Source organism: Pelodiscus sinensis, chromosome 14 (genome assembly GCF_049634645.1).
Source record: "Pelodiscus sinensis isolate JC-2024 chromosome 14, ASM4963464v1, whole genome shotgun sequence".
NCBI classification, from domain to species: Eukaryota; Metazoa; Chordata; order Testudines; family Trionychidae; genus Pelodiscus; species Pelodiscus sinensis.
The window spans coordinates 21,686,081-21,708,576 of NC_134724.1; the positions used below are offsets into that span (position 1 = coordinate 21,686,081).

The 22,496-nt window shown below is 40.9% G+C and overlaps 2 protein-coding genes across 12 annotated transcripts in view; one reads left to right on the top strand and one right to left on the bottom strand.

Moving 5' to 3' along the window:
• The window catches only part of FAM227B (family with sequence similarity 227 member B), a 225,148-nt gene that overhangs the window by 67,546 nt on the left and 135,106 nt on the right, over nucleotides 1-22,496 (top strand). The gene's annotated exons all lie outside the window — the stretch shown is intronic.
• The window catches only part of FGF7 (fibroblast growth factor 7), a 73,144-nt gene continuing 55,323 nt past the window's right edge, over nucleotides 4,676-22,496 (bottom strand). For all 3 annotated transcript variants that reach the window (XM_075897183.1, XM_075897184.1, XM_014579503.3), the window contains 2 exons: nucleotides 6,179-6,282; nucleotides 4,676-5,742 (listed from right to left, as the gene is read on the bottom strand). In XM_075897183.1, coding sequence (XP_075753298.1) covers nucleotides 5,548-5,742; nucleotides 6,179-6,282 — 299 coding nt within the window. In that variant the 3' untranslated portion in view covers nucleotides 4,676-5,547. The remainder of the gene's footprint in view (nucleotides 5,743-6,178; nucleotides 6,283-22,496) is intronic.

The following is a 22,496-nucleotide window of genomic DNA, read 5'->3' on the forward strand; positions in this document are numbered from 1 at the left end:
CAGGGACACCATTTCTATTCCCTGGCTAATAGCCTTTTATGGACCTAACCTCCATGAAATTATCTAGCTTCTCTTTAAACTCTGTTATAGTCCTAGCCTTCCAGCCTCCTTTGGCAAAGAGTTCCACAGGTTGACTACGCACTATGTGAAGAACAAGTTTATTTTATTAGTTTTAAACCTGCTACCCATTAACTTCATTTGGTGTCCTCTAGTTCTTCTATTATGGGAACTAATAAATAACTTTTCTTTATTCACCCTCTCCATACCACTCATGATTTTATATACCTCTATCATATCCTCCCTCAGTCCCCTCTTATTTTCTATTCCTTTCTTAATAATTCCTAACATCCTATTTGCCTTTTGACTGCCTCTGCACACTGTGTGGAAGTTTTCAGAGAACTATCCACGATAACTCCAAGATCTCTTTCCTGATTTGTCGTAGCTCCCATCATACTGTACATATAGTTGGGGTTATTTTTTCCAATGTGCATTACTTTACACTTATCCACATTAAATTTCATTTGCCATTTTGTTGCCCAATCACTCAGTTTGGTGAGATCTTTTTGAAGTTCTTCATAGTCTACTTCTGTCTTGGCTATCTTAAACATTTTAGTATCATCCGCAAGCTTTATTACTTCACTGCTTACCCCTTTCTCCAGATCATTTATGAATAAGTTGAACAGGATTGGTCCCAGGACTGACTCTTGGGCGACACCACTACTTACCCCTCTCCATTCTGAAAATTTACCATTTATTCCTACCCTTTGTTTCCTGTCTTTTAACCAGTTCTCAATCCATGAAAGGACCTTCCCTCTTATCCCATGACAATGTAATTTACACAAGAGCCTTTGGTGAGGGACCTTGTCAAAGGCTTTCTGAAAATCTAAGTATACTATATCTACTGGATCCCCCTTGTCCGCATGTTTGTTAACCCCTTCAAAGAACTCTAAGGGTACGTCTAGACTACAGGGTTTTGTCAACAGAAGTTTTGTTGACAGATACTGTTGACAAAACTTCTGTCGACAAAGAGCGTCTAGACTACATCCAGTTCTGTCGACAAAGCAAGCCACTATGTCGACATAACAGTGTGGATACAAAGGACAGTGTAGATGCAATAATGCCTTCTATCAACAGAACTCTGTCAACAAAAGGCGTTATTCCTCGTAGAATGAGGTTTACATACGTCGACAAAACTGCTGAGTTTTGTTGATGTTATGTCGACATAACTCAAAGGCAGTGTGGAAGCAGGTATAGTTTTGTCAACAAAAGTCCACTTTTGTCGACAAAACCCTGTAGTCTAGACACACCCTAATAGATTAGTAAGACATGATTTCCCTTTACAGAAACCATGTTGACTTTTGTCCAACAAATTATAGACAAAAATAAGGTCCCTCACCAAAGGTTCTTGAGTAAATTACATTGTCATGTAAGATTCCTTTCAGACAGCTTCTATTCTGCTGAGCTCATTTGAAGCACTAAAACATCTCCAATAATCATAGCTCCACCTAGGGAGGCAACAGAACACTTGTTTACTGCAGAACCAATTCAATAGCATTAGAGGATACATTAGAGCAGTGGTTCTCAGCTTGTTTCAGTCCACGGACCACCAGGCCAATCAAAAAATTTTCGTGGACCTCCTCCTGTTTGAGACATGATAAAAAAGAGCAGACAACGAACATTTTGGTTTGAAATGAATTTAAAATGATGTAGTGTGTCTTATGAAGCATGTGGACCTGGACAGAACTGAAAACTTCATGGGATGCTGTCTATGGATACATCTGTATTACAGGCTAAAGTCAAGTTAAATTACTCAATTTCAGCTACATTAATTGTGTAGCTGAAGTCGAAGTACCTTAACTCGGCTTTAGGCACTGTCTACACAGTAGGAAGTCAAAGGAAGAACATTCTTCTTTCAACTTCCCTTATTCCTCATGCAATGAGGGTTGCAGAAGTCAGAGTAAGAAGTCCATTATTTCAAAATTATTTTGAAATAACAGGCTTGCTGTGTAGATGCTCACGCTGTAATTTCAATACACGTGCAGTGTAGACATAGCCTATGTCAGGAAAATGATAGAAATAGTGCATAATTATATATTATAGCCTTTGGAACACATACAGTTCTATTCTTATAATGGAGAAGACAGGAAAGATTTTAAATTGCATGAATACTAATAAATTGTTTAAAGTAAATTGATTTAAAGTAACAAAGGATTGGATCTCTCTTGTGGGACAGAGCTAAGAGGAAGCAAATTGTGCAAGGATCATCTTGGGCAGTTTGTCTTTATTCATTCCATCTGAAGGGATGGGGCTTGTGTGTACCCCAGAGATAGCAGTAGATCTGGGATTGTCAATGTAAAGGTTGAGAGCCACTTCTGGACCAGTCAGCATAGAGTTACAGCCCATTTGACACCCTCAGGTAGTATTCACTTGCTGGTCCCCGGTATCAAAAGGTTGGGAACCACAGGTCTAAACCAATAGTACTGGATGCAGACCACAATGGTAAATGGGTTGAGCAACACTACTCAAGACACAAATCCTGAGGGATCTACAGAAACTCATATAACTCTACACTGGATCTGGAGCCTTGGTAACTCCCTTCCTCTTCCCTTCTTTCCCCATGCACACAATCTTGTAGCATGTTAACCTTACAGAGCCACAAAACCAGAGAGATGCATTGGCCTCAGCTGTCCCCTGGAACTGCCCTTAAAGGTGGAACCCACAGGCAGGGATCCATGGGCGAGTTAATGTGTCTCAGACTGTATTAATTTTCCCACATCATCTCCGTAGAACTGATGAGGGGACAGCAGGCATCTACCAAGTTCTACCTACACCTAACACTAGTACAATCACAAGGGGGAAAAGATATCCATGAAGATCCTGGGGGCACAGTTTGGTCCACAATAGTTAATTATTAGTGATTTAAAATCTTTAAAATTGTAACTGCAATTATAGTATTCAATTTAAAATCTAATTTTATTTTATTAGAGAAGCAAATCTAACAACAGAATTTATGGTCTTCCTCTTATGGATCAGTATGTTTTAAAGAACTCATCAATTATTTAGGTACCTACGTGGCATGGCCACATTTTCAAAAGCATATGTGTCCAATGGCTCTGATTGAGAATGGTGGTTGTGAGGATGGAGCCACATGCTATTTCATTCTACAGCAAACACACGCTCAGATCCCTCTAATCAAACAGATAGGCTAGTCCATGTGGAAAATTATGTTTCACCTCTCCACATTAATAATAGTTAGCAATTTGTAATCCTGTTTGTATTCAGACATTTAACACATATTGGGCTTAAGTAGTTCCCCACCACAAATAAAGGGGGTGATCAATATGTGAATGATTCTCTTTGCATTGATCAAAGGGAACATGATCTGGCTTGTTAATTACTTTGTAACAATTATAATTTTTTTGTTTTATGTTGATCATCTTTCCTTATAAAATGTCTGTCTTCTTTGCAACATGAATGCCGGTTACTAGCTTCTTCTGATGCTTGATCATATACAGGTAGTTCAAGGTGTCACAATGCAAGCCCAATAGGCAAGGCAAATGTCAAAAAGTGCAAATAAAAATTATCAATAAAGTTTAAGAAACATTGGACCTTACTACTCTCAGTCTGAATGATCTAATCATAAGATCTTTCGAAACACCAACTCTGATTCTGGATTCAATTTTAAGCATGTTGGCATATGGTTGCATTTTAAATCCAGCTTCAGTAGAATAGCTAAACACAAACAATGTTGGTGGGGTTTCATATTTTGCTTTCAAAACTTGAACTAACCTAGGTCAGGTCTACACTAGATACTATTGCCGATACAGTAATTTTGGTTAAGGATGTGATTTTTAAAATAAAAACAAACCCCTTTGAATAGCCACCAGAGTGCCGCGTGGGTACTGCATGTGGCTCTAAGGGCTCGGGTGTGGGGCGTGCTGTAATCTGGGCAGCACTGAGGGCTGGCTGCCTTCAGTCCCACCCCTTATGCCCACGGGCTTCAAACCAGCCCCCCTCTCTCTCCCACACACATACCTTGCCCCAGGGCCCAGGAGGTTGTTGGTCTCATTGGAAGAGAAGTACTCACATCATTAACTGGCAAATTTGTTGCCAGACTCAAGAGCAAGGGCAAGAATTAAAGTAGAGACACTGAACTATTCATATGGCAATGGTTATTCAACTATTGCTTTACATCTGTTAAATCTCTAGAGTCATGAGATTTCATTTTTATTGGCTTGTCTTTCTGGATCATTTCCCCAGCTGGTATAAATTGGTGTAGCTCCATAGAACTCAGTGCTAATTTATACCAACTGAGGATGTATCCCAATATCTATCAGAGCTATAACCTTACTATATCTGCCGTAACTCTGGGAATGCTATCAAACTTAATTGGCAGGAGTATGTGGCAAAGAATTTTTTACATTTTTGGGTTGTTCCCCGTGAGACTTCATTTGTAAGAATTGCTGCAGGCTGTCATTTTTGTCTGCCATCCAGTGCATGTTGGCAAGAGTGTTGTGTACTAGACTTTGTGTCTGGTCATAGAAAAAAACCAATGCAGCTCAGCCAGACTGTTTTGTTATTCCTTTAGAATTAAAAGCATATGAAACAGATGCAGCTTAATAAGTTTTTTTATAAATAACATCAACTTAAATAACTTAGAATAATAAAGTTCAAATATAACTTAAAATAAAGTTTAATGCTGTAACAACAGAAAAAGCATGAATAACGGTGGAAAAACAATATTAAAAGCCATATGCCCTAACAGGAATTATACAAAAGATAGGTTATGTTACATAAAAAACCTTAATAAGTCTGAATTTTTGTCGTTATATAAAATGTTATTTTGTGGAAAGTGAGATGAAGTACATTTTTGTTTATTCCATATTCCTAATACTTTACATACATTATTTTGAAATATCTTTTAGAGCAGCATTAGGTATTTGTTCTTGTTAATACAATTGATATTTTGCAGTGGTGCAATCTTTATTTTCCAAACAAGCTTTTTTAAATCTAAATGTGACAGTAACAAATGTACAATTTTTTTTCTAATCCTATTTTATGTATAGTTTATCAGTTTCTCTGGGAAGTATTTAAAATACTGCTCAATCTCCACATTTAATATTGACTTGATAATCTGACAAATCATTCCAGCAGCCTTAAAGTCCGACATATTTTACATAACATTATCATCTGCTTTATTATTTTTATAGCAGCCATGTTTAATAAGCAGATAGGTTTTTTTAAATAAAATATTGTCAGATAATCAAGTCATGACTTTTAAGGGTAAATTAATTTAAGAAACTACCCCGTTACTATTACTAACATAATGATTGAACAACTCTTTACAACTTTTTACAACTTTTAGTTACTAAATTTGATTGTGTATATTTTCAAATCTTTTTAATGAAGTCTCTTTAAAATAAACATAAATGCGCAAGTCCAGCTTGTTCAGTTTTTCAGTAGTATTCCAGCCTCTCTTGATTACTTGTTCAGTCTCCTTAAAAATAATCTTCCTGCTGGAACTAGTTCTCTATAGATCATATATGATTAGGATATTGCAAAAGGAAGAAAGTGGGATGCTTTGTGTTCTTTCTTTGTTTTTTTACCTTTCATGGGGACACCTTTGCGATTTAATGTCACAAACATCTCTTTTCCTTTGTTTGTCCATTTTGCTGAAGCATAAGTATTATAATGGTTTTCTTCAATCAGTTCTATGAAGTTACAGTCTTCATTGCATACTTTCTGTTAAGAATGAATGATAACATAAACATAGCATAAATTAACACTTTTATTCTTTAAATGCATAGAGGAGGTGGGGAAGCTGGGGGGGAAGAGCACATACCATATAATAAATACCATTTGTTTTTAAACTAATATATTACTTAGGTCTCTTAAGTCTTAACTAACATGGTCTATATTTTTAGCTTTGAATATCCTCCCTTAGCAGCTGAAATTTTTAACAAGAGGAAGATTTAAAAAAAAAACAAGATTAGGGAGTTAATCCTTAGATTTTATAACCAAGCATAACAATCTACCATTACAATTGGATAAAGATTCAATATATTTCTATTTGCTAACAATAATTTACACAAACTACACTGATGTTATGTAAAAATCAGCAGAAATGTTCAAAAGTATATATTTCCATAATACAAGTTCTTTGCAGTATTTTCAGTACCTTTCCATAGAGCTTTCCAGACTTGTTCATTGCTAGAAAGTATTCACTTTCCACCCCTTTGATTGCCACTACTCCAACTGCCACTGTTCTTATTTCCAGAATACCTGCAAAGAAATAAATTGAGGTCTGTAAACTGTTCATTTGCTTTTTCAGTCACACCTAAGAGTATTGTTTCTCTTAATGATTCTATAATACTTCTGGGTTTATTTAAAATGTTAAACTGGTGAAAGTGGTTATTAAAATCAAAAGTTCACATAGTGCAGACTAGATCGTGGCTTTCTCTTTAAAAAAATCTTCTGTATATGTATATTCACACACATACAACCAACTCTTCATATCAGTTTCTAGTGCTATGTTTTTCACTCATCATATTCTAAACTTTACTTGCATTTTTTTAAGAATCAGATGTTTTCTTAAAATTTCTCTGGTTCATGTTTCCAACAGAAATAAAGACAGATGTTTTAGCCAAGATTCACAGAATTTTTGTAAAGACCACATTTAAAAGATATGTGAGAATTTTACTGGTGTCACCTCCTTGAAGAAGCATAAACCTAAGAACTTGTAAATGATAGAAAACAGACCTCCCTATCTTAAGGAAGATAAAATACCTGCTTGACCTTGACAGGCTTTGAAAAGTGACAGGAGCTGAAAAGATATCTGCACTTGAAGATAAATAACCAAAAGCTACTAGCAAAACTTTTTTATTCAAATATCTTTAACCCAGAAAATTTGAAGTTGTTTTAATTTTTCATTGAGTGGTAGATGCTATTAACATATACCCATAGTTACTAGTGTAACATAAAATACTCTTTGTAGAACTGAAAAATGGGATGCAGAGTACACTATGTGGTTTTCAAATTTAAGCATTTTAATAGTTAAGATAATACATTAGTTTTAAGTTTGGACCATACATTTTTGGATGAGGCCCTCCTCAGATTGGAAGCTCCTCAAAATGGAAGCTCCCTAGCTTCCTCTTGTGATTTTCTTTCTACAGGGGATCTTTTTAGTTCAGCCAGTTCCATTCAGAATCCAGTACCTAACCCAAGTGTGCTAGGCAAGAGAAAAGAGTATTAAGGGTTTTTATCCCAAGTTAACCAATCTTTCCTAAAGATTATTCTTGACTGATGGTACAGGATCCCCACTCTTAGGGTACATCTACACAGCAGTGTTATTTTGAAATAACTGATATTATTCTGAAATAACAAAGTCCGAATCTACACACAGCAGTTATTTCAACATCATGTCAAAATAACGTCCAGCGGGAGGACTACTTACTTTGACTCCTGTAACCCTCATTTTATGAGAAGTAAGGGAAGTGAGAGGAAGTGTGCTCTAACTCGTATTTACTGCAATGAATATTTCAGTATTTTAGGTTTATTGTGCCAAAAGCTGAAATAAGCTATTTTGACTTAAGCTACGCAATTGACGTAGCTCAAGTTGTGTAGCTTATTTTGGATTTAGCCCCGCTGTGTAGACGAACTCTAAGTGCGTATCCATTAAGGGACCCTGCCTAGGACTAATGTGGACACGCTATTTCAAAATAGTTATTTTGGGAGGTATTATTTTGAAATAACTTATTTCAAAATAATTTCCTAGTGTAGACATGCCCTTATACACTTCTTTTGCAGGATTGTGCAGTAGCCGTATTATCCATCATCACTACAGTAATTCAGGAGTGTTAATGTCATATTGTCCTCACCATAGTGTGAGGTTTTTCACTTGAAGAATGCAAATCTCCTTCCCAAACAAGACTTTTTAAGTGTTATCTTCATTTATGTATGTTTAAATGGCTAAGTATATGCTCATTTTTTGTGAAATGTGGGGGAGCATGTGGGCTGTGGTTTTTGGTTTGTTGGAATTTTATAATCTGGTTTCATCTGTTTGTTATATATCCTTTTTACATCATCTTGCCCTTCTACTTTTCACTTTTTTCTTTTGTTTCTTTAATTTGTTGCCCCTTATCCACTCTGCTCCATACCATTCTTAGCCAGTATCCTATCTTCCTTTTATTTATCCTACCATCAAATCTAATGCCTCTTCCCTAAAGTTTAGTTTATGGTTCTCTGTTCTCTTGTCTTTTCTCTGATACTTTCTTACTCCACTGTGGAATCTAACAAACTTCAAATAACATTTTCAACTTTTTAATAAGTTTTACTCTGCCTGCAATAAGCATTGAAAAAAGGATTTGAACCAAACAACTTCAAAGTGATGCTCATTAAAAATTGTAATTCTTTCACTTTAAATACAGGCAGTCCCCGAGTTACGCGGATTCGACTAATGTCGGATCCGCAGTTACGAACGGGGACCTCTCCCTGGTCTCCAGCAGACCAGGGAGAGGAAGCAAAGCGGCGGAACACGTGGGCAGCGGACAGCCCAGACACGTCTGGGCTGCCCGCTGCCCGCTGCCCGCATGCTCCGCGGCTTTGCTCTGCTTTGCTCCCCGTCCCCCTGGTCTGCAGACCCCCCCCTGCAGACCAGAGGGACGGGGAGCAAAGCAGAGCAAAGCCGCGGAGCACACGGGCAGCGGACAGCCCAGACGCGTCTGGGCTGCCCGCTGCCCGCGTGTTCTGCCGCTTTGCTCCCCGTCCCCCTGGTCTACAGACCAGGGGGACGGGGAGCAAAGCAGAGCAAAGCCTCGGAGCCCGAGGGCAGCAGGACAGCCACGGCGCGTCTGGGCTGTCCCGCTGCCCCTGTGCTCCGCGGCTTTGCTCCGGACGCCTGTGGACGCCTGGACCAACCCGGCAGCACCCCAGCTGCTCTGCCCCAGGCGTCCTGATTCAGCCACTGCTGGCCAGTTTCAGCAGCGGCTGAATCAGGACGCCTGGGGCAGAGCAGCTTGGGTGCTGCTGGGTTGGTCCAGTGGCGGCGCTACTGGACCAACCCAGCAGCACCCCAGCTGCTCTGCCCCAGGCATCCCCAAGTCAGCTGCTGCTGAAACTGACCAGTGGCTGACTACAGGAAGCCTCTGCCCCGGGCTTCCTGGAATCAGCCGCTGATCAGTTTCAGCAGCAGCTGACTTGGGGACGCTTGGGGTTCTTAAGTTGATTCTGTATGTAAGTCGGAACTGGCGGTCAGTTTCAGCAGCGGCTGAATCTGGACAACAGTTCCGACTTACATACAGATTCAACTTAAGAAGAAACCTACAGTCCCTATCTTGTACGTAACCTGGGGACTGCCTGTATAATGTTTGTGAAACTCCAGTGGAGCATTCAGACCAGATGATCAAACTGCATCTGGCCAATCAAATATATGTTTGCCATTTCTCATCTATGTGGAAAGAAAATGAATTAAGTATTTATGAAGAATTGCAGAACAGAGTTCAACTGTGTCTGTCACTTGATCAGTGATGAGAATTGAGACATCCCTGAGTAAACTTCTATTTGTAGCTAAGCTATTGTACCTATTGAAAAGCATGGAGGTGAGTGAGCACAAGCCTGCCTGTGTCTGAAGGCCCCTCTCACAGCCCAAAGAGCTACTTAAGCTGGGATTCAAATAATTACAGGGGACAACTTATGAATAACAGTCAGGAGTGAGGGTCATGTGTACAAAATCAGGTATCCAGAGGTTGTGTCAGTGAGGAGCATATAATGGGAAATAATATTACTCTTAAAAGGGAAAATGCTAAAATCTGTAACCTAAGAAAATGATATTTAAACTTAGAATTTCTGAATTTATAATTTTAGCAAATTATTTCTTTATTTAATGATGAAATCCACAATTACACTGATTTTTTTGACACATGCCAAGCTCATAGTTGTATGTTATAAGTCAGTGTTGAAGTAAATTTGGGTATGTCATCACCTTGCCTGGAATACAGAGAGAATAGTAAAAGAATCAAGAATCAGAATTATATCAAACAAATAATCATATCATCTCTAAATCCCACACTGAAATGTGTGTGCATGATTCCCACTGAAATCACTAGCAGTTTCATTCAGGTATCTAAAGACAGAATTTACTTGACATTACTTGTTTGGTTCCTGCATTATACATAGTTATTGGGGAAGCTAAGCCAATTTATACAGACTACTTTTTATACAACCTACTTTGCCAGAATAGAGGAAGTTTGTTGAATAAAACCCTAGCTATCATAATTATACCCTAGGATGTGTACTTGATGGAAGTTCAGCAGGCAGATGCTGAGAATCAGCTGACCCAGCATCTAGTGATTAGATCTGATCACTTAGCATCTAGTGATTAGATCTGATTACAGGCTGCAGTGTACAAAAAGGAGCCTGCAACTAAAAGAGAGGTCAGAGTGCACTCTCCTGTGGCTACAACATAAGGCTGTAATAGAATGACCAGGCCCTTTAGCTAGAGGGCTAGAAGGCTCCCACAATCTCAGTTGAGAAGAGGACTATAGCTTTTGTTGTTGTTTCATGTTTCCTTTTTCTAGATATTGCCTGTTCTAAGAGTATGTCTGTGCTGCAACTGGGAGCATGTTTCCCAGTTTCAGTACACAGATGTGTATTAACTCTGCTCAACCTAAAGATGCTAAAAGCAGCAGAGTAGCTGGAGGTAGCACAGGCAGGAGCTTGCGCTAAATGTCTGAATACGTAGCTAGGGTAGCTGGGCAGGTTTGTGTTCATCTAATTAGGTCAAGCTGTCATATATGCTCCCCTGGTTATGCTGCTACTTTTAGCCCACCTAGACTGAGCAGAGCTAGCATTTGCCTGACAACTTGAGCTGAGAAGCTCTCTCCCAGCTGCAGTGTAGAGGTACCCTTGTGCCTGGTTCCCACTTACCAACAGATCAATGCTGCAGAGATTGATCTCTCGGGCAGTTGATTTAACAGTTCTAGTAATAACCCACTAAATTGACTGCTGATCACACTCCTATCAACTCTGGTACTCTACCAGGTCACGAGGAGTAAAGGAAGTCAACAGGAAAGTGTCTCCCATCAATCCCCTGCAGTGGGGACACTGTGGCTATGTCTAGACTGCAGAGCTTTTCCAGGATGCCTCCCAGAAAAGCTCTGCTGGGTCCAAGGAATCCGTCTGCTTTTTCAGAACAGTTTTTTGGAATCGCTTTTTCAGTGAGAGGAATACGGGATGTTCCAAAAGAGGAGTTTTTTCCAAAATTTGGCCCCATGTAGATTGGCCAAATTTCAGAAAAGCCTCTTTTGGAAAAAAAAGTGGAAAAATATGCAAATTGCAGTTCTCAATTTGCATATCTTTTTTCCAGCTTTTCTCTGCAGTGTAGACGTAGCCTCTGAAAATTCGAACAAAGGTACGTTGACTCCAGCTACGTTATTGACAGAACTATAGTTGCATACCTTAGTTTGTCTTTGCCCACTAGTCTAGACCTAGCTTAAGTCAAACAATATTTGATACCATATAACAATCATCTGATGGATCCAGTGCTTACCAGGGCTGAGCCCTGACACCTCCACACTTGGCAGTTCATAGTCTTAACACTCTGGGCCTGTTGCAAGAGTTCTGAATGTAAAAGTAAACTGCTTAAGCCCTGGCACATCTTTCAGTAGAAATTAAGTACTGGATGGATGATGGTGGTGGGTGTGTTTCATTGGTATTACAGGAATTACAGAATGAGAAAATAGACACCTTTTGTGTGGGTTACAGTAGACTGAGTGCTTAATCCAACATAATCTATTCACAGAAAACTGTCCTAATCAGAAGAAAAACTAATGGTGGTGACTTTACTTTAAACACCTTCCACTTCCCCCTAAAACAAATACACACACATACTAGCAGTGATCAAAAACCAGATGTCACAAAAAATCTACTGCCAGCTAGACCATACTACATTGCTATGACATCAAATCTCTCTGTCAGGGGAGAACGGTGTCATGTAAAGAATAATTAAGGATAACCCAGAAAAAACATTTACAGACAATTTACCATTAGGATTTCAATTGCTCTTGCCCCATATTAAAAAGTGGGAACTTTTGTTTAGTTGATAAAGAAGATGAGTACCCCTCCCCCACCTTTAATTGCAAGGATGACTTTCCACCTGCTCACAGGAAAGGTGCCATTAGCCTTTTTGAAACCCTTCACCACTCCAAAGATTATTTGTTCCACATAAGAAGTAGGGAGCAGTCAGCCAGACCAAATCAGTAGAGGTTTTGCCCTCATCAGCAAATTCCCACAGGGGGACCCAGTCCTCTTTTACCTGGTGCAGGTGAGCACACCCAATCTCCCACTCATGTAAGTAGTTAAAATGCAGGTTTTACCATGATCTGTTGCAATTATTACAGTAGATCAGGGATGGGGAACCTAAGGCTTGGGGGCCAGCTTGCTTGGATCTGGCCCTCAAGGCACTGGGAAGCCTGCACTGATGCTCCAGCCCCTCCCCCTTCCCTCCATCACACAAAATCTACTAGCCTGGGCTCTGGTGTACAAGGGGAATGTGGGGGTTATTCTTCTCAGTGAGGGTTTGGGGTTTTTTTTTTCTTCTCACTTGTGTGCAGCCCCCACTGATTTTTTTCTGTGGATTAGTGACCCCGATCCAAAAAAAAAGGTGCCCCACCTCTGCAGTAGATGCTTCTTTCTCAATAAGGTAGGGAAACAGGTGCATTTTGTTTCTTTCTTTCTTTCTTTTTGCGTTTCCTACAGCACATTAGGGGCCTATTAGGGTACGAAAGGGGCATTAGTCAATACTGTCACAGTCCATCATGTAAGCTTGTGACAAGACTAATGACAGTCTCTCACATATATGGCAAAAACTGTGGAATTATCTACACTGTATAATTTTTATCTGACGGTTAGTCCCAATATTTAAGAATAGAGTTGTGATCTATTTAAACCACATCCAGTGTCTTCCTGCCCTTCTGGCATAGCTGGACAATGCCTACATGATTCAGTATGGCCCATCAGCGGGTGAAACTGTGGTAGTCTCAAATATTTTAGATGCTTTAAGGTCCTGGACAGTAGCTTGAAAGACATAGGATAGCTCTGTAAAAATTAAATCTATCTTTTGAAAATCAAGAAGGGTAGCAGTGCTATTCCAAATAAAATAAGCTGCTCGTTGTTTTCTTGAAATCACATGATTTAAAATAATCTAAGATGTTTTTCACTTTGTCAACAATAGATCCTTAACACCTCCAGTCAGGAAACCATTCCTGTCCAGGAAAGTGTTTAGTCACGTGCTTAGTCCCATTGGTGTCAATAACCCATTTCAGTGATTTCTTACATAGGAAGAGATTTAAACATGTTCTTAAGTGCTTTCCTGATGAGGAGCCCAAAATGTAAGGCTTAGTTCTGTGTACAGAAACTACTGAATGAGATTTACAAAAGTGCACAGTATTGGCCTATGTTCCCAGTGAAATGAACGTGTGTTTTCCATTGATTTTAGTTGGAGCAGAATCAGGCTCGTGCAGAACATTTTGATGTATATGTGCAATAGTAACAGTTTGTAGGTTTGAGTCCAGAATTCTTACGTTAGGAAAGAACTTAATAACTGTAGGCCATTACTTGAATTTCAAATGATATTATTCCACAATAGTGGACGTGGATTTTATTTCATGGTTGATTTTACAATCTAATATTTTTGGATTATTTAAATTCAGTTTTTTAATTCAATTTAAAAGTTCTGAGCAAGGCTCAGTGTAATGATTTTTTAATTTATCTTTAATAAAAATATGCTTTGCTTTTCATAGCTTTTCATAGCTTACAGGCATTTCTAAACATTTCACAAGTTATATATTGCCAAGAAATACATGCATGAAAATTGTCTAATGACACCTATCATTATATTATTAGATACTCTTAATAGGTATATAGTTCTATGACATTGTTTCAACTATTAGAGAAGAAATTATAAACAAAATATTGACATCTTTATATTTAATTTATTGATATTAATAATGTAAATACAATATGCACATACTTTGCATAACATGCCCATATGTTATGCGTATATATACCACATCCATATACTAATACGAACACAATGTATTCTGTAGTTAATAGAACATTGATATGCAACTATATATAACTCAGTTTATCAGGTTATGAATTTTAACAATTTTTTAAAAATATAATTAAGCCCCCCAAAACTTATATAGCACATATATGTTTGGTAAGTTTTGTCAGTGATTCAATATGAATGTTTTCAATTTAACAATGAGGTTAAAATATGCCTCCCTGCATATGGCAATGATTTTAATACCTTGACAAAAATCACAAGCATAGCAAAATATTTTCACATGCAAGTAACTATCAGGATCATAAATTTAGCATCTGTCAAATTATTCCAGCCATGACGTAGTGGAGTTTTACTATGAATCTGAAATCTGAAGTATATGCAATAACTACATTTTCTGCACGTATGTGTTTTATATATTTTCATATGCTGAGAACATTTTCAATTAACCTTGCTGTTTAGTCTCCATCCAAAGATGAACATTTTTGGTAATTTTAAGTAAAATCCCTTCCACAGTTTGTGTGTTCTGTCTCTGGACAAGAAAACAAAGAGCTTTCTCTCTATAAAATGTTGCCATGTTTCTTTTCAACATGGATAGCTCAAAAAAGTCTGAATTTTAAACTCAACATGGAAACATTTCTTATTGACTAAGGCCTGGTCTACACTAGGGCTGCATCTAGACTGGCAAGTTTTTCCGCAAAAGCAGATGCTTTTGCAGAAAAACTTGCCAGCTGCCTACACTGGCCACTTGAATTTGCGCAAGAACACTGACGATCTAATGTATGATCGTCAGTGTTCTTGCGCAAGTACAATGACTCTCCTGCTCGGGAAAAAGCCCTCTTGTGCAAATGCTTTTGCGCAAGACGGCCAGTGTAGACAACTGAGAACTGTTTTGTGCAAAAAAGCCCCGATGGTGAAAATGGCTTGCGCGTCTAGATTGGCACGGACGCTTTTCCGCAAAAAGTGCTTTTGCACAAAAGCGTCCGTGCCAATCTAGATGCTCTTTTCCGCAAATGCTTTTAATGGAAAAACTTTTCCGTTAAAAGCATTTGTGGAAAATCATGCCAGTCTAGACGTAGCTTAGGAGTTTAGGTTGAACTTAGCCACATATTTTCTAAACAATGAGTCCCCATTACCAAGTCCATTCTTTTGACTTCAAGGGCTGCTGAAGACGCAGGAGTTCCTAAAGATCATGCACCTTTCCCGACAATCTCGTGTTAATACAGGTGGAATGGCCCTTTTGATCTACCAGTGCCTGCAGCACCATCAAGAAGTACCCCTTGCAGTTTACATTCTGCCTGGGAAGGTGTTTGAGAGCCAAGATGAGGATGTGCATTCTGTCTGTCATTCCACTGCAATTAGGGAACCCCATCACAGCAAAGCTGTCCACCAACTCCTCGTGGATTGAGGTGTAACAGTTAATCCGAACTAAGGACTTAGTTCAGATTAACTTTAAACTGCCGAGTGTAGCCGCGGGCAGTTCGTTCGAACTAAGGGGGATTTAAAAATGGCGGCCGGACGGGAACATGCAAATAAAGCCCGGGATATTTAAATCCCGGGTTTCATTTGCAACTCCGGTTGCCTGATTTGCCTACCTAGCTCGAATTAACGAGCTAGTGTAGACATATCCTAGGAGATTCCTTCTTGTCCTCTTCCTGGTGGAGAGACATGTTTGCTCTCTCTGCACCATTAGGCACACGAATGTAGACATCGACATTTCAATGGTTTGATGCACATCGGGATACATGAGGGGGACAATGCTCGCACTGCTATAAGATCTGTGTGGGTAACCTGAGCCCAAAAGGGTAAAATCTCAAGTAAGCAGGAAAGGAGAAGATGAGCACAATATGGGATGCTGATAATATGAACCCATAACTACCTGCTGCACAGGCTTCCCTTACTCCTTGCGTCTGCCAGAAGTGCTGGCACCCACCAGAGCCATCCTCATCATTCTATTTAGCAGGTCTTAACTCGACCCACTAAATTGAATACCAGAAGAGCACTCTCCGGTGGAGAAAGTGAAGATATGCCCTCTTTTTCTTTTTTCATCCTCGACCTGAGAAGCCTTTCCTGTTGAAAGTGGCGTTAAAAAAAAAAATTCTGCAAAAAGTTTACATTTTGACAGATTGTCATTTTTTGTTAAAAATGTTTTGGCACAATAGTCTAGGACCAGCAGTTCCCAACTGCTAGGCCGTAGCCCGCTGCCGGGCTGCAACCCTCTAGCTGCTGGGCCGCAATAGCTCTGGGGGCTGGGGTACACTGCTCTTGCCATGGCTGTTGGGACAGGCATTTCCTGGCCCACCTCTCAGCCAACCAGCACCAGGCAGGGGTGGAGCCTCCTTCTGGGTGCAGAAGAGCATTTCCTTGTGTGGCGGAAGGCTCCACATGGCCCTCCTGCTGCACAGGAAAGCACTGATCTGCAGCCAAGAGGAGATCCCACACTACGTGCCCCTCCCGCTGTGCAGGGAAGCCCTCTTCTGCGGCCAGAGGGAACCCCACCTCTGCCCAATGCTGGTTAGCTTAGAGTCGGGGCAGGACATGCCTCTCCCAACAGCTGCAGCAGGGAGGGAGGCACTCGGTGGTGTACCCCAGCTCCGGTCCCCCAAGCCACCATGACGTGGGCAGTAGTGCAGGGATAGGTGAGGGGGGAAGGCAATGGGTTTCCAGGGGCAAGCTAGTGTTGGGGGGCTCTAGAGGCTGAGCTAGTAGTGGGGGGTGTTCTGGAAGCAGGGCTAGCACAGGGGGGCTCTAGGGATGGGCCTAATATTGGGGGCTGGCACTTGGAGAGGCTCTGGGAAGGTTGGGTGCAGTGGAGCTCTGGAAACAGGAGGCTGGCACTTGGGGGTCTGGTGATTAGGAGCTCTAAGTGATATTGGGCTGGCACTGAGGTGTCTGGGATGGGGAACTGGTACTGTGAGGCTATGAGGGTGGGAGGTTGGCACTGGGAGGGTTGAGTGCAGGGGACTCTGGAGTCAGTTGCTGGTGCTGGGGGATAGTGGAGGGATGGGAGGCTCTAGAGGATAGGGCTGGCACTGAGGGCTTTGGGGGCTGGGCTTTTGGCAGACCAACAATGCTTTATTTGCATATTCATCATTTGCATAATATGCAAATACACAAAATGTTACTGGTCTGCCAAAAGCTTGTGAATGGGTTGGGAATCACTGGCCTAGACCATCCTGACCAACTCTAGTTAATAGTAATTCAGTTGTAACTGGTGTTATACTACTGCATGTTTTCCTAAGGAAGCTAGGAGTATGTCTACACTACAGAGTTTTGTAAGAAAAACAGATGTTTTTCTGACAAAACTTGAGGAACGTCCACACTGCAATTGAATTCTTCTACAAGAAAATTGGAAGAACAGAGGGGTTTTTCCAGCATTTAGTAATCCCATTCTACAAGGAAAAAGCCTTTTTGCGAAAGAGCTCTTTTGCAAAAAGGCGTGTGTGGACGGGGAAGAGGGAGTTATTTCGGAAGAAGAGGAAAGAGGAAAAAGCACAGGTGCCATGGTGGCCATTCCATCCATACCAATCACAATTTACATGCGAGAGAGTGTCCATTCAGTCTGGACGCTCTCTTTTGAAAAAGCAGATCGCTTTTTCAATGCACTTTTGCAGTGTGGACGCTCTCTTTTGGAAGAAGATTTTTTGGACGATCTCCTACAAAAAAAGCTTCTTCCGAAAATAGCCTAGACATAGAGACATCAGCCAACCAGATTTCTGAGTGAAATATTTCTTATTCTGTTTTTCTTATTTTCTCCTGCCCCTTTCCCTTTCTCTTTCTTTTTCTTTTTTTATTCAGTAAGGATGATAGTATGGAACATATGCATGAAGGCAGTCTATCTGATGGAAATGAATATGTAGAAATGGAAGTGACCACATCTGAAATGGAAGAAAACTTTTAAAAAGCTAAATGTGCTGATATCGTGGCGACTAGATAACTTCCGTCCCATAATACTGAAAGTTTGGCACATGTGATTGCTGGTTTGGTAGCAAGTATTTTTCATAATGTATCTGCTTGGGGGTACAAAATGACTGGAGAATGGTTAACATTGTACCTATATCTAACAAACGTAGAAAAAGTAATCCAAGCAATACTTGTTAGTCTGACTTTAGAAGTTGGCATGGCTTTAGAACAAATTGTGAAGGAAAGACTAAATTAAACTCATAGGGTACGTCTAAACTACATGCCTCCGTCGATGGAGGCATGTAGATTAGCCAGATCGGCAGAGGGAAATGAAGCCGCGATTAAAATAATTGCGGCTTCATTTAAATTTAAATGGCTGCCCCGCTCTGCCGATCAGCTGTTTGTCGGCAGATCGGGGCAGTCTGGACGCGACGCGCCGACAAAGAAGCCTTTCTTGATCGGCACAGGTAAACCTGGTTTCACGAGGCATACCTGTGCCGATCAAGAAAGGCTTCTTTGTCAGCGCGTCGCGTCCAGACTGCCCCGATCTGCCGACAAACAGCTGATCGGCAGAGCGGGGCAGCCATTTAAATTTAAATGAAGCCGCGATTATTTTAATCGCGACTTCATTTCCCTCTGCCGATCTGGCTAATCTACATGCCTCCGTCGACGGAGGCATGTAGTGTAGACACACCCATAGTGGTAAATAGTAAAGGACATATAATACAACATGGGTTTACCAAACCCTATTTCCTTCTTTGCGAAAATAACTGATTGCTTTCTATAAATACATTAGAAGGGAAGGTAAATACCAGGGGCGTGAAGTCCTGTTTAAGCTAAAGGAAATGTTGGTGCAAGAACAAATGGGTATAAATTGGCCATGAATAAATTCAAGCTGAAAATTAGAAGATAGTTTCTAACAATCAGAGAGGTAACATTGTGGAACTGTCCCTCAAGTTGTTTGCTGGGACATCTTCTAAGTTGTCTTCATTTTGGGTATGTCTACTCTACAAAGTTAATTTGAAATAACAGCAGTTATTTCAAATTAACTTTAATACCGTCTACACAGCCAAACCGCTATTTTGAAATAAATTCGAAATAGTGGAGTCCTTATTTCGAATTTGATAAACCTCATTCTGTGAGGAGTAACACCAAATTTGAAATAGCTATTTCGAATTAAGTGCTGTGTAGACTCCAGCCCTTCCCTTGGAGCCCTGGTTGCCACTCTGGGCACAACCAGGAAAACTTACTCTCCTCTCCCTCAGCCCCAGAGCCATTAAAGGGGTAGACCCTGGCCACAGTGCCTGTGCCAGCTCCAAGCCTGCCAGCCCAGAGCCAGCAGTGGCCACCAGGGCCCCTGATCCAGTGGCCCCAAAACATGAGCCAGCCCTCCACTACTCCCCAGGAGCAGTCTGCCAGCTCTCAGGAGCCTGACAGGGGCTGGAGAAGGCAGGTGCCTTCCTGGTCCAGGGTGGAGATCATGGACCTTATTCAGGTTTGGGGGAGATGCCCTCAACTTCCATGATCTCAGCCCTAGATGGAGGAACACGGCCGTCTATGGCAGGAGCTGCCAAGCTGGCCACCAAAGGCCACATGCGAACCCAGGAGCAGGTTTGCATGAAAGGTTGGTCCGGTGAGACCCTCAACCCTGAGCCCTGTGCTTCCCCTCCCCCTTCTTCCCCTTGCTTCCCCCTTCCAGCTCCCTCCTCCCAGGGTTCCCCCACCCCTCTCCCACCCTCTCTCTTCCCCTCTCCCACCTCCTTTTCCCAGTCTCCCCAGAGGTTCATCCCTCCTCCCCAGTTTTGTTCAATAAACCCAGTTTCTATTTTTGAACATACGTGTCTTTTATTTGACATCAGGAAGGGGGGGTAGGGAGGAGTAAGTGGAAGGACGTGAGGGAGGAATGGGGCATGAGCCCCCAGTGGGGAGGACCGGGGAGGCTCCTCGGGCTCCTCGAGGTGGACACTCTCCCTCAGGGCCTCCTGGATCCTGACAGCCCCCCGATGGACCCCTGGATGGCAGCCTGCAGCAAGTGCAGTTGGGCATGGCGATGACCCCACAAGACGCACCGGCGTGCGCAGGGGCAGCTCTGGCTTTATGTGGCCGAGTGCTGTGGTGTCCTGAGTGCGGGCACTCAGGGCATTCCAAGACAGGACTGCTTTGCTGTCCCTCATCGAGGTAGACAAGCAAGCGGGGAACCCTGGGAACTGTCTGTCCGGGGTGGGGGTAGGGTCCCTTTAAGCACGGAGCTCAGTTAGCCTCAGGCAACAGCCCCACACACTCAAGTCCTAACCTGATGCCCTGCCGGCACTGGTTCCGGCCAGCCTTAACTTCGGTTCAGGGTCCTCTCAGTGTGGACGTGCTGTTTTGAAATAGCAAAATGCTATTTCGAAATAGTTTTTGTGTATGGATGCGTTATTTCAAATTAGCTTAATTTGAATTAACTATTTCAAACTAAGTTAATTCGAAATAGCGCTGTAGTGTAGACATACCCTTTAAGAGTAAACTGGACACATTTATTACTGCAACAGTATGACAGGCTTGATTGTGATGGTCGGGAGCAGAGTCCAATAGCCCTTGGGATTACTTCCAGTTTATGTCTTATGTTTCTAAAAGATCATACGTCAGTGCTCAGCTAGCCACTGCAGGTGTCAGGAAAAGATCCCCTCCAAAGTCTTTGGGTTATTTTTTTTAAAGCTCTCCCCTAGAGCAACAGGGATAGCTACAGCAGGAGATGAGACATTAGATGAGGAGGGCTGGGATTCTGAAGTGATGCTGAGCATTCTCTCTCAGGTGTTTGGCAGGCTGATTTTAACTGATCACTGTATGTGGAGGTAGGAAGGAAATTTCCCAGAGTTCAGATTGCCAGGCACTTTGTGGAGTTCTTGTCTTTTTCTACAGTATATGGGAATGGGAAACTTGCCAGGATTATGTGAGTATATTTCCCTTAATCATTTCAGTGCCTCAACTACCATTGAGTTCAATAGAACCAGAATTTTACTTTGAGTAGTGGAAGCAAGGAATGTTTGCTCAGTAGGAGAGTCAGGGCATTAATTGACTGAGCAGAGTTCTCTGCTTTACAATTACAGGCAACTTTGAAATTATCAATTTGGAACAAACCTGGAAACAGTCTAGTGTGGTATCTCAACTTTTTCAATAGCCAGTACCAGATGTTTCAGAGGAAGGTGCAAGAAATTGCACAGTAGGCAGATGTGGAAAAATCTGCCCACATAAAAGTATCTTTTTCACACCTGATAGTTAAACTAGTCTCTAAGGCTTGAAGCATTGGGTTTTATAGCCCTTCCAAAATTCTGCTAAATATTAGCTGTTAGTACTGTGGATCTTCTTGTTATCCAGATAAATGTCTAATTCTGCTTTTAATAATCTTGTTAAATTCTTGGCCTCAACAACATCCTTGGCCATGAGTTCTTCAGTCTAATTATGAACTGTGTAAAAATCTACTTCCTTCTATCAGTTTTGAATTTGCTGCCTTTCAGTTTAATTGGAAGACTCCTTGTATTATGACACAATGCTCTTCCATACCATACATGATTCCATATACTTTCACCTGGTCTGGTTTTAAGTCTCTCTTTTCAAAGGAAATAATTCCAATTCTTTCCATTTCTCTCCATATGAAAGGATGAGAATCCACTAGGAGAGGAAGAAAAAGAGGAAACTTTCACACTTGTTCTTGTCTGGATTCAATACAAAGTTGTTCAGTTTGAGAAGTACAGTTTTTAATTTGTTATGTTAGTGGCATTATTAGTGTCTTCAATGTGTTATATAATCATACTGAAACTGCTGAAGAAGAGGAGCAATAGTGACTAATCTTCAAGTAAATCTGTGTGTCATCTATTTAAGAACGCAAATTAAAGCTGTGTCTTTGGATCACTTCTTACAAGAAACCATGCTGAAAAAGAGGACTAAAAAAGGACAATGAAAGACACTAGAGGAAACTTGAAAGGGAAGAGAATTAAGGTTAGCAAGAGGAAGAAATTACAAATGGACAAATAAAATTGAAAACACGAAAGTGTAATTTTCATAAAATAAAAATGAAATTACAAACAATTCAGCATGGTTACATGGTCAGTGTTCCACATATAGTTTGAATGTTCTGCAGTACAAGAGTTGAGAATTTCCATCGATATAAGACAGATTATTTACACTCTTAACTAATGCTGACAATTGTTGGCTACAGCCCATTGTGCCAATTTAGCAGGGGCAAATTAAATATCTGACCATGACCGAAAAGTACATCAGGATGTACTGTCTTAAGTTCAGAAAAATTGGGTTACAATAGCCTGTTTCAATGGGACTGGAACTATGCCAGTTCTAGAAAACAGCTTGTATAATAAATGGGATGAGCTCATGGGCATACTGATTTAGAACGTCAATGGGCCAAGATTCAAGAGTACAAATTTACATTCCTGACTCATTCCCTGATCTTGCTCTGTAGGACTGTATTAGTCTGAAAACCTAGGTCAGACCATGGTTTTTCCTATAAATGTCCTCAGAACATAATGATCCATTT